This window comes from Vanessa cardui, chromosome 9 (genome assembly GCF_905220365.1).
Source record: "Vanessa cardui chromosome 9, ilVanCard2.1, whole genome shotgun sequence".
In the NCBI taxonomy this organism is placed as follows: Eukaryota; Metazoa; Arthropoda; class Insecta; order Lepidoptera; family Nymphalidae; genus Vanessa; species Vanessa cardui.
Window position 1 is genome coordinate 8,594,259 of NC_061131.1, and position 13,654 is coordinate 8,607,912.

Here is a 13,654-nt window from a genome sequence, read left to right on the forward strand (position 1 = left end):
AATATGATTCCTGTCAAATCAACCAATAATAACACAGCACTTATCATCGGCAATACTCCATCTAGTACAAGTGCAGCATGTTGCTTACTGATCGAGCTTTCTTTTAACTCCTTGAAAACGATGAAAGATAACGTTATATGTATGCTACAGCATGCTACAAGAGCATATATCTGTAAAAACGAAGAAGCATAACGTTTGTGTACTGCTCCAAATACAAAAATCCCTATAAATAAGAATGTAGTAAACAGAGCTGTGGGAGCAGTTAATGCATGGGTTATTCCTAAAGTTGGTGTTGCTCTTTCATTAATCAGGTTAGCGGTATTAACTACCAAAATAAAAAACCGTAGTTTTATTGAACAGCCTTCTGCGCTCATTGAACTGCTTGCACTTACACTTGACTCACACTTCATGGATTCTATCAATGTGTTTTATTGAAATATTATAATGGCCTCTTGAATGGTTATTTAATTTTATAATAGAATAATTTAAATTAAATTAAAACCACTTTCTTTGATTCCAATTCTAACATACTTTTACTGAATTGACGGTTTATCATAGAAAAACGTCAATGCACTTAAAGTTAAATGTCATTCAAGCTAATTCTGTTTAGAAAAAAGTCCTCCTAAGTGGACATACATATGATAGAATTTAATAAATGGATCTTTTTCTTCACCGACGAGCACGATACAAAATATATTCATGTTCTACTTAAAAGTTAAAACCCTTTTTTAACTAAGTAGTTAAAACTAGTTTCGATTGGGTTTCCTAAAACTAAAATATACTGATTGGAAGAAATGAGGATGTGACCAAGGCGGAACCGAGAGTGATCTTGGATTATACTAGCTATAGCGATACAAAGAAAACATAAACCACAGCGGGGCAGTCCATGCAATACAGACGGAAGATCTGGTGAGTGTCACTGGATACGGGTAACGCAAGACTAACTGTTGAGGAGATCTGATCATCTGATCATCACGTGAGCTATCATAAAAAAGGGTGGACAAAAATCATAAATAATGTAATTGTATACTAAAATGGATCACATTTTCATCACTTTTTATTTTATGACGCACCATTCCGGAGATACCTAATAAATTTCGAAAATAAAAATATACGTAGGTAAACGTCTACGTTCGATGACGCCTTTGTTCTTGCATGTCTGGTAAATGGTTAACCAGACGTGTATTTGCAGATTAAACCCTTGTTACTATCAAAAAAAGATATATGTCACTTTTAAGAAACAGTACAAAATGAGCCGAGATGGCCCAGTGGTTACATCGTGTGCATCTTAACAAATGATTCCAGGTTTAAACCATTCATGTGTTTCATTTGTGTTTATAATACATTTCGTGCTTGGAAGTGAAGGAAAACAACGTGAGGTAACCTGTATGTGTCTACGTTTATCGAAATTCTCCCACATATGTTTCCACCAATACACATTGGAGCAGCGTGGTAGAGTAAGCCCAGCAGTTGGAATTTTACAGGCCGTTGCTGTATCTACAATATTGGGCACATTCACCAGAGGCGAGGAAAAGGTTACATGTATTTTTTTTCGAATATCCTAGAATATCTTGCTTATGCAATATACCCAGTAATGCCCAGTTAAAATGAATTAACCTCTAACTAAATACGAATATATACGTGTAATTGCTGTAACACAAATAAAGCAAATGTAATTTCAGACGAGCTTGCCTGGTTCAACTCCTAATTTTAGGACAAAATTCACGTGTTCTCATCATTGATACAAATGTAATGATCTTTATCTAAATAGGTAAAGTATAATGTGTTATATGGTAATTCTTAAATTTTGAAATCAATATAACTTAAATTTATAATTTTCATTAATAACTTTAATTAATTCAATAAAATGCCTTCAAATTGTTCAAAACGTTTAATTAAATTTTTTAATAACTTAAAAACCCAAAACTCAAAATTAATTACAATTTATGTTTACACAATAAATACTTACAGAATATTTTGTAATTATGCTTACAATAATATCTTAATTTTATAAACTAAGATTGGCCCCAATAGAGCGTTGAAAAAATAAAAATAGGTAGAAAACAAAATATTGTAGATAAGTAGATTGAACACTGGATGTACATCAATAATGCCAAATCAATGGCACACTAAGCAAGAAAAGACTAGATTAAAGCTTCTTTAATTTCATTCATCATCATATTTACAAATGGAAAAATGGCAATAAGCACCTCTTCATACAGTTACTTATAATTATCATAAGGCTGTCTCTAGCGTTGAAGGCGACGTTTTTTCCCTATCAGGGGAAGTATTGTTTCTTACAACCGTCCCGGAACTCACACTTTTGAAAGATGACAATTTTGGTGAAGGTAATTCGGGAGAACTTTTAAAGAACTCCGCACGTTTGGCTTGCATGATTTCCGATCTAGATAAAGTATGCGAATTGGAATAATCACTGTCGATTGGAAAGACGCCTTGGTTTATAGAAATGTTTAAGTTATGTTCTTCATTTAATTTATGTTCACTTATCGGTATTAAGGATCTCCGAGCTCCAAAATGTTGGTTAGTTAATATAGGAACTGTTTTTGACGGTGGGTTTATTGAAGACGTTTCAGATTTTTCTCCTGAGCTATTAGAATTTTCATCTTCATTGTTTGCCTCGGGTATAGGTGTGGAAAGGACATCCGATCTCGGACTAGCGAATCGCCACTGGGATTTTGGTGATAAAAGTATTTTTGCTGTATTTTTGTGGTCTTTTAACAAGCTATTTGTCCTACCTGGTGATAGTGGTTGGTTATTAGATTTTATAATCTTTCTATGGCTATAAGTTTTTGGAGAACCGCTTAGATCAAGAATATTAATTTGCGACCTATTACCTGGCGGTGTCATGGGAGTTTGTGTTTTTTCTTTAGAAAGTTTTAGTTGCTCAACAGCGGAAAGCTTATTTGATTTAGTTTGAACATTTAGTGTATTCAATTTTACACTGTGCTGTAAAAGTAATTTTTTAAAATCTAATCTAGATGTTTGTTGTATTGGTCCATATCTATCTGCACAAGTTTCTTGTTTGTGTGTATTAAAGGTTCCTACAGGGTACGGGCCTATGTTTTGTTTATCTAAATTTGTACTAGACCTGGTTTTATTGTCTCCTATGTAACCTGTTTCTGGATAGCGTTGACTGCCTTTGTGAAAGAATGATGCTTCAGAACTTACTGGAGATAAATTTCTTATATTTAGTGCTGGTGAATTGGTAATATCTGATGTTTCTTTAATGTTGAGCTTCTTCTTACTTTTATGTATAACCGCATAAAGCTCTTCATTCGTCATTGTCGATTTAACAGGAGAAAGAAGTTTGGAGCTTAAGTTAACAACATTTTCTTTATTTGTTGGAGTAGATGATTTAAACGTTGCTGATGTTCGAGGATCTATTGGTGATATTTTTATTGATTGTTGATGTGATTGTAAATCTACGGATGCATTCTTTGGGCTATGTAATGACTTTTGATCCACAGCTACTGGCCTTTCAGCGGGCATAATAGATGAACTTTTTGGTAATGTCCAAAATTTCATTTGTACGTTATTTGTGTTTTCATTTTCATAATTTACGACACCATGTTTGCCGCGAAGATGTGCCGAATGGTACCGATGCATGGTTGGATAGAAAGGGTTTAAGTCGACAGCAGGAAGAATATCTTGGTCTGGAGATTGATATTTCGACGGTGTGTCAGCATTAGATTTTCGATAGTCTGAAATAAAAATGATATGTTAAAATTATACAGGGTGTTTTGATCATTTGTATACTATACTCTGAATTACATAATAACGTAGGCAGCATACGTAATATTTTTACAGTAATGCAAGCTGTTATAATATCTTGTCACTTTGAAAATTTGTTAAATTAATATCCGTTACCCATTAATTTCTCATAAATTAAATTGTAAATACATATTCGTCTAAATGTTTAATTGTAAACTTATAAATTAATCCAATAATAACTGTATTTAAAAAATACTTTTACTTAAATTTAAGTTAGAAGATTTACATGCAAAATGAAGACCCAGTGCCCATAACTAATTGAATTATAAGCTAATGTTAATTCCTTAAAACGGTTGAAATATATTTTATTTATATGTATGTAAAAGTGCATGGTATTGTATTTTCTAAAGTATTAGGTTTATGTTTATAATATTACTATAGTAACTATTACAATTATTAAAACATAATTGAACTTCCAATGTTGCAATCATATTTTCATATAATATTACACAAGATATAGTATAAACTATTATTAGCTATATAATCATAAAATTGGTTATTAAAATTTATATTAGTAAATAAAAAGCCCCAATAACTCGTTTGTTTACACTTCGCAACGTTAATTAACGATCATAATTTATTAAGATGGTGCAATATAGTAAAAAATTAATATTTCAATAAATTGCATTTTAAAGTGCAAAAGTGACAAGTTTTTGGAAGCATTTTGATTGTCAGTCTCATTAGTACATATGTACACACATGCAAAGAAAAAACCATGCTAAAAGCAATAATAACTTTACCTTCGAAGAACTTGGTCTTAACAAAGTTGCAACCATTGGAAGCAATCTCGTTCGTTGTGAAAAGCGATGTTATGATCAGTAATATTAATGAAAATACCTCTTTTCTTTGGATAATTTTATCAATTTAATTTATCCTTTAAATATTCTAAATTACTTAGTGAAAATTTAAAGTGTATTTTTGACCCTTAAATCAGTTAATACATGGTTACAATAAGATTGTGTTAATATTATTATTCAGTTCTCAAGTTCCTTTTTCGTATTTGTTTTGTGCAGAGTGATCGGCCGCAGTTTTTGTGTACATTATTCCCATTTGTCATTTAAATACGAATTCAATTCTATTGCGTGATGTTTCTCAGTTTTGTGTTTTAAATTGCTATCTTAATAGTTACTAAGATGGAGTAAAATAACATCATATAACAGAATTCAATTCTTATTATTATTCATTGTTAACAGTGCGGCAATTGTAAATGAGATGGGGTGAAGTGCGGATGAGAGCAATAGGAGTGAAATTAAATGAAATAAGTGCGTTAATTCACAATAATTGTATAATATTATTTACAATAACACATATTGACAAAAAAGAATATCACACCATGCACTTCATACAAAAATTATTAACTATTCGTAAGCTGTGCACACACGGGTGAAGGAAGCCACCATGCATTTAATTGTACAAAATTGTATTTAAAATTAAAAACATAATGACAAACAAATTTTTGCATATTAAAATATCTACGATAAAAGATTTTAAATTATTAAAATATAATCTATCACAGAAATAAATTACTAAGTTAGGCAAGGAAGACGAATAGAATCGTAATGGACGGATATTACTACTAATTCAGTGTATCTATTTATATTATAATTACATTCTAATTATTAACATTCCTTAAAATTATTTAACTTTATAAATTTAAAACATAAACAATTTAATTTAAAAAATCTAAATAGATTCTCATTTTTATAATATATTTAATAAGGAATTAGATTTAAGCGTAAAAAAACAGGTAACAGCCAAAAAGGATATCGGTAAAATATTTAATGAATTGTGTTTTATTCTTACCAAATTTCAGTTCCATAATCGGATTCCGAAATTGATAAAATTCGAGCTCTATGCATTGATCCGTCATAAGGAACAGTAACTTTACTAGGGGTAAGTGGGCAAGCTGGTGGCGAATGTAATAAACATACATTGTCAGGGTCGGAATCTAATATGGCACTTAACATATCCATAGCCTTATCCCTGCTATCCGGGACTGAGGCAATAGTATGTCTCTTAGGTAGAGGTGTGTTTAATGGACTCAATGCTAAAGCTGATAGTTCTGCTTCAAATTTGTCATCGAAATTATTGGGATTACTGTTAACGCATTCACAATTACTACGTTTACCATTTTTAGGATTTAATTTAGGAGATACCGTTGATGGGTAGTTTATTTGTTCACGAAGTAAATCAGCTGCAATTTCAGCTTGAATCATTTCAAACGAGTTTACCTTTTTGGCATTGCTACTGAAACTATCAAGTTTAAGTAACTTTTTTATGGGCATCAATGGCGAATTGGCAAGTTTATAGCTATCACTCCGTTTTATTTTATTACACAGAGTCTTGTCATAACTTTCATTATTAGTTACGCTTGAATTTACATTTTCGCCAACATTATTTCTACTTATAAACATTTTCATTACTTCGGCTACCTTTTTACTGCCTGTTTTATTAAAATCATTAACGCATTCATTTTTTAAAATAACTGATGTTTGGAAATTAGGCACAAAAGGAGTTATTTCTTCATTGTCAAAAAATTTATCAGTGTATTCTAAATTTGAATGATTGACATCAATCGCGGGTGATGAGGAAATTTGAGTCTTACCTGTGGTATCATCTTTCGTTGGAGATAAGCTGACACCCTCCGCATCATGTATATTTATATATGCACCTGTTCTTGTTATAGCTTCAACTATTCGTGGTAAATTCTTACTATTCTTATTACCCATATTTAATTTATTGGTAGTCACAACTTGTGAAGAAGTGACAGGAGTAGCGGCAATTATTGTACTTGGCTTAGGGGGTGGTAATGTCACAAATTCCGTAGTTACGGGACCATGAGGGTCTATCGGTGCCTTAATAATCGTTTTTCCTAGTTGTGGTGAAGTTGGTTTGCTTAATGGTGGCGGAGGTTGATACGGAAAATCTGTCTCATCTGCGATTTTTACTACATCTGCACTTTCTCGTTGAATAATCGTAGTTGTAGGGCATATTTCTTGAACGAATGGACCTGGTTCGAATGTCGTGTGAGCTCCATTTCTTCGCTTCAAAGTATCTGAAGAGTAGATTACTTGACCTTGAGAATCAAGGGTTACTTTTGCGCCTTTCTTATGTATTTCATTTAATACTTGCGATTGTTTATCTTCTATGCTATGTTCTAAGTAATCTTTAGTTTCACTCAAACAATTCGGGAGTTCATTTAAGGAAACATACTCCGTTTCGGGTAATCTTCCAGATAAAACGGCTTGTAAATTTTTTTTTACAATATCGTTATTCGCATATGGACCTCGATTTAAACTAACTTTTTGATTATTGTTTTTAACATCTGCAATTGTTACATAATCGCCAGAGTCGTAAAAATCTTCCAACACTTCATGTGTTTCATCTTTAGCGACAGGTGATTTTGTGATTTTGTTCGATAATTTATTTGGTAAAACTCCCTTTAATCGGCACATAAAGTTATTAAAATGATGTAGAGATTTTAATTGATTTTGGGGTTTACATGATTTTCCTGCATCAATGGATCTTATATCTTTTTGTTTCTCTTCGTTGGGTAAGTCTAGTTTCGGTCGACTGGAAGATTTTGCCAGATTGTGATGATTTTCATTTTGTCTTCCGTTCTTATCTCGACATTTACTGCTAGTTTCACTTTCATCATCTGAGTTATTTGGTGTTATAACACACATAGATGGAATTCTTGAACTGTTTATGGTAGTTTTGAATCTTATCCTTTCAATTCTATCTGTTCCTTCAAGATCAGATGATTCAGAGTAGTCTTGTTCAGAGAGGCTGTTTTTTCCCTGCGCACTTGAAACGGAATCTTCTATTGGTGAACTAGAAGTATTATGGCCCGAATCTGGTGAACTTGTACCGGTACTTTTCTTTGTACTTTCAATATCTGTTTCAGTATGTACCTCTGCAACTGCTGTGATTTCTCTTTGAATACCAATATTTTTTGTAATCGTTACAGTTGAAGATGGGGGTGACTGTAATTCTGGTGTAGAATGATTAGACAATGACTTTTCAGTGTACGAACGCATTGTGTTGTATCTTAAGTTGTTAAATGGAGTTTTAGAAAAGACAGATGCCGTGCTCCGGTCCAAGCTTGCACTGATATTATTATTTCCTCGATTGCGATTAATTTTTGTTAAAGAGCTTTTTCTTTCAGGTACGGTAGGTCCTATTATTAAAGATTTATCACTTTCAGCTGCCATCAATGTTGTGCATACAGTGCCAGCTGAACTTGTTGTTGTACTTGTTGAGCCTTTGCCAAAGAGTTCGTATTCATTTTCAGCTGTTAAGTTTTGACTATTAGAAGAGTTTGAAAGAGCAGTTGTTGTATGAAGAGGGGTGCTCGGAGATATTTCTTCTTCTTTTAATGTTTTGAGACCTGAGTCCATATGAAAAGAAGTATAATAACCCTCTGTATCACAAGAAAATTCAGAACTTGTTTCTAAATCCTCGTGTAAGTCATGAATAATATCAGGTGTAAGGGTACCTTCACTTGTGACACTTCCTGAACCAGAAGTGTTAAGAAATTTCCTTCTACTTATTATGGAACTGGGTGGAAAGTTATGGTAGTTAAGAGAATTGTTAGATGTTGTAGCGGATGTGCTTTTTGGTGGTACAGTTGTCGTAGTGATTTCAGAACCTATGCTCGTTCTTCCAGATTCGGAACTTGCCGACCAATTCCCACTAGATGAATGTGGTTCATCTTTCCCAATGCCTGATCGTCTAGATCTTCTTTGTGTCGATGTCCCTCTTAATCTTACTCCACTGTTAACAGTTGCTGTTGTTTGAATATTGGTCGGTACTCCAATACTTTTTTCCGAGGATGAGTATGAGGCACATCTCAGATTTGTTCGTCTTTCCTCCTCGTCAGGTCGCTTTATACGCAAAGTTACATTCTCAGAGATATCATTTTCTTCATTTCTCACAGGTGATTTAAAATCTTTACATTTATCGGGTTTAGAGTCTTTGAAACTATCTCTACTAGCACTCGGTGATCTGCCAATCATTTTTAATCTGTTTTTGCCCCATTGTTTCAAGCTATTGAAGTGACTTTTCTTATTATTTGGATCCGTCGGACTCTTCTTAAGTAAGTCGCTTGATCGAGATCTGATAACAGTGCTATCTTCCATTTCTTCAGAAGCCACAGCATTTGGAGTATCACTATGATAAAACAAACCAAGCAAAGCATTAGTCACACGCTAGATGCCTATGAATAAAAATCTTTGAACTATTTCGCTTGGTCTTGTATCAGCGAAATTTTTCAAAGATAAAATTAATTTTAAAGCTAATGAGAGAATGACTCTATTAGTGTTTAGGTGCAAAATGTTTATTGTTGTATCTTTACTTCGTTAAATATTAGGAAGCATAAAGTGAATAACGACAACCAGTAACAAAAAAATAAATTTATTCACAGAAGCACAAGATGTCATCGACAGGTTAAATGTGCCAGAATTTAAACAATTTTAAAGCTTCCACACGATACTGTGCTTTAGGTTACTAAAGTTAATTTATGTACTAAAGATTACATTAACTTAAAATAATTATAGATATAACAGCATTTTTTTATTAATGTAATCTGAAGTATACAGTGCATTCTATAAAGCTTACCCAGCTATAGCCTCTCTAAGCTCTTTCTGATCAGTGCCCGAAATGGTGTTTCGTCTTTTACCCCGGGGTTTCCTCGCTCGCGTCCGCCGCTTCACTGTGTCTGTCTCACCGACGTTTATCTCCACGTGGAGCGATTTCCGTGAACTGCACATTCTATCGAAGAATTTGCCTGACGTGTCAATTGCCACAACTTCTGGAGGGAACCTAGGGACAAATTATCATTTAAATCTGTTAATGGTATTCAGTCATAACTCTAAGGTTTACTGATTTTTTAAAATGCAGCACTTAAATCTATGGGACGGATAAAAAGTAATACAGGTAAAATATAATATACATATGAGATAATAAACTTACTTAGAAGCAATAATTCGTAACTGCTCTTCTGGGCTAGGTAATCGGTGGTCGATGGGTTCGTCGTCCCCGGAACCGCATTCTGAAAGCTCGTCGGGCGTAAGAGTGACACTGCTGACTATTCGCATTGAGGAGTCTGGCAGTGCTGTCACGTCGCCCATAGCTTCTCTGGACGTCCATTTTCTTAAGTGTTCTACTACTGATGGCTGTATAAAATTAGGAAATAGTATTTATATTTTATAAAAGAATTTATAAAATAATTTATGAGGGACACCCATTCGTTATCATATATGTAGATACAATTTGTGAAACAAAATTATTAGTTTACAAACATGATTATCTTATATTTGTAGATTTCGGTGACTCTAGTTTTTTTGATGATATAATTATTTGTATAGAATAATGACGACTTACAATGTGAGTTTCAATGTCAACATCTACTTTTCTAAATATTTTTCTTCTCTTCGAATTTAAAACGGGCGTGCAAAGAAGATACGGGGAATGTTGCGAGTCTCTTCTTAGCTGATCAAGAATAGAAGCGGAAAGACGGTCCGTCGTAGCCTTTTCATACAATTTTCGCAAGCTTGAGGGCCTAGAATGTGGTTAAAAGATATAATACATCGACTTTAGTATGTTTCCTATAATAAAATTAAATTGGAACTTAAAATCCATCTATAAATCTAAGCACTTAATTGAATAAAATATACACGATTTAACGTTAGACGCATTTAATTACCTTGTTTCTGCAGTGAATAGTTCCTTTTTGAGGGGATTACTGGCCGTGAAATGAACTTTGCGCGCTGCAAAATCAGACAGGCTGCCCTCAGCTGAAACAAGTAAATAAATTGATTACATTAAAAGAAAAAAAATATTTTATGTACCTTACATGCTGCACATTGGCAATATGCAATTTACTAATTTAAAAATTGAACAATCCCTACAAAAAAGTCATATACATTTCTTACAACGCCAATTTGCTATCAGAATCGGGTATAATAAGTTGTTACAAACATTTAAGCAGGAAAACAGTAAAACGAAGCATAGCGATTTGTCGGTAAAATAATTGATACGTTTGTCGTACATATCAAGGTGAGTATACACTCGGCCTTAATACTAATTAACTACTTTTATGTCTTACATCTAAAATAATCTATTTAAGGAAAGTAGAAAAATAAATCCACCCTCATGCTTGGGCATAGGGCTTGGGCACTTCTACGAAAAAGTAACGAGGTTTAGATGTTTTGTAAGAGAGAGCTAGCCAAAATAATTAGGGCTCAATCACATTTACAAACGCAATATAACATCATTGCTGTTCGGTAGTAACTATTCGTGCATATAGGCTTCTGAAAACTATTCATAGCCTACTTAATTTTTAAACCAGAGTAGAGCAATTGTTTTCTTCTTTATGTTTGTATTACACTAAATATTTTTTTATATTGGTTAGAATTTATTAAACAGCCCCAGCGCAGTGAGGAGGGCCTATAAAATCGAGTATTCAATTCTCTAGCGCACGGAGCTTGAATCACAGTCTAGTCGCAGGAAACTAGTTCCATATAAACGGATCGTGAGATTGAATAATATTGGATCGCAATAAGAAATGCACAAGTGAAACCCATTGTCAGACGGCCTTGGCTCCCATCGGTCCAGGACGATACACGTCGCTTCGTGGGTGGTGGATCATACCAACTTACGGCAACGGTAATAAGAAAACAGGTAAATAAAAATTTACACACATTCTGTGATAGTTGTCCGAAAAATGGTAGAAAAATCGAATACGAATGAGAATAGACAATTTTATTTTCTTTATAAATAGCAGGTACGTTTGGCATGGTAGTACGTTATAATTATAGGGTGGACGATCCATTGAAATTCTGTGGTAGTAAAACGGAAAGGAATGTAGATTGAATGCAGAATAGTAGAAATTCCCAAGTATGTATGGAATGCAATAAAACGCATTGAGCGGCTTTTAAAAGCAGGTTCACGTGTTATTAAGATTACTTATAATGAATTATATTTTAGTTATTTTTAAATAAATTCTATAAATTATTATGTACGTTTTTCACTTATGTGATACTTATGTTTAAATGTAACGGCGAAATAAATAAATAACTAAAAATAGTGGTAACAAGTACTGCTGTTCTCAAATGATTCTATTCTTATAATGTGCAGATGGCAGATAATATTCGTAGCCATAGGCTAGGTTCATGTGGTCACGACTTTGAGAAGGTCTTCCAAGGGCGCAGCCCTTATAAATTAGTATTTACTATTTGAACCGGTTCCTGAGGGAATATAAACAAAACGTTGTATCTTATACTTATACCATTTACGATATGCGTATGTGTAGATTTTTAAGATTTCTCTGAGTCTTTATATATAATATTTTTTGTTCAATAAACTCATATCCAAATTTTCCCTATAATACTGTAATGAATTTATGAGTATGATTGATAACGATAATAAGTTGGTATTATACCAAATTTCAAGAGAAAACAAAAATATAAAAATATATATATTTTTAAGTTGCTAATTCTATTAGTCACATTAATAAACTATTCAATCGAAAACAATATTTAACGTGTTTTGTTCCAATGCAAAATTACTAAGCAGTTCCAAGGCTTGAATCTTAACCACAGACTTTAAGGCATATCGGATTAAACCACTACCATCTGGAAGGCTTCTCCAGTAAGCGTGAATCTTGTTGCTCAATGTAACAGACAGAAGCCGGTACAGAATATCCTATATCACAGATACTTTAGGTAAGGTAGGCCAAGTATTCAACAAGAGAATTATGTTACATTTATTTATTTAAATATTAGAATAAAATAAAAAAAAATCTTTTTTATAAGTAGATTGTTCTACTATAAAATATAAAAATGTCTAATATAAAAATATTTATTTTAAGATATTAAGACCTAACAAACAAATTAATTTATAAATAAAACTATATTGAATTCAGCAATAATGCTACTATCTCGGATTGACATACAGTTTGCAAAAGGACATATCTACCAACATTACCTAGAAATGAGTCATTCGGCCTTCATATATATCGGGGACTGTGCATCATTAAAGTGAAAATTCTGTTGAAAAAATTCTGTCTGATTTAAGAATTTTTTTTTTTTTTTTTTGAAATATGAGACAACATCACATACATTACTCTGATCCCAATGTAAGTAGCTGAAGCACTTGTGTTATGGAAATCAGAAGTAACGACGGTACCACAAACACCCAGACCCAAGACAACATAGAAAACTAATGGTAATCTACATCGACTCGGCCGGGAATCGAACCCGGGACCTCAGAGTGGCGTACCCATGAAAACCGGTGTACACACCACTCGACCGTGGAGGTCGTCAAAAGAAAAGAAACACTTCTATGTTAAAAATACGTATATATTCCGCAACGATGTAAAACTATACAATTTACCGGTCTCTTTTTAAACTAAGCTTTTCGAAAATGTCCATCCAAAATTTCATCAATTTGCTTTAAATTTTTATCCTTCAAAATTCAGTGTCTGAATGATAGGTACATTTATAAAATATAATTGATACCCTAAGCGGAGAGGAGCCTGTGGCCGATGTTTTTCAATCACTCGCAATATGTATAAAATTATGCTAATTTGAATTTTGAAGTGAACGTTTGGCTGCAAATTGATACATTATCTAATTTGATATTCTCCTTACTATATGTTCAGAGAATTTGATAAAAATGATAATATTAGCTGTTTGTACTAGAATATGAAATATACTGACTAAACAATCTGTTTTATAGAAAAAAGACTTTGGTGTTTTTCATAAATGTTCTGCGGTTTATAGCAATTTGAGATTTAGGTCAAGAGGCTAGTTATGCGTTTAGTTTGAATATATTAACAGTATATTTCTATTAGCTCTGG

General features: G+C 33.0%; 1 protein-coding gene across 1 annotated transcript in view; it reads right to left on the reverse strand.

Annotated features, from left to right (window-relative positions):
- Nucleotides 1-1,876: 1,876 nt before the first annotated feature.
- Nucleotides 1,877-13,654, reverse strand: part of LOC124532236 — a 49,711-nt gene continuing 37,933 nt past the window's right edge. The window contains exons 2-7 of the mRNA XM_047107014.1: nt 10,499-10,589; nt 10,177-10,354; nt 9,766-9,968; nt 9,412-9,615; nt 6,398-8,964; nt 1,877-3,722 (exon numbers count right to left, since the gene is read on the reverse strand). Coding sequence (XP_046962970.1) covers nt 2,236-3,722; nt 6,398-8,964; nt 9,412-9,615; nt 9,766-9,968; nt 10,177-10,354; nt 10,499-10,589 — 4,730 coding nt within the window. The 3' untranslated portion in view covers nt 1,877-2,235. The remainder of the gene's footprint in view (nt 3,723-6,397; nt 8,965-9,411; nt 9,616-9,765; nt 9,969-10,176; nt 10,355-10,498; nt 10,590-13,654) is intronic.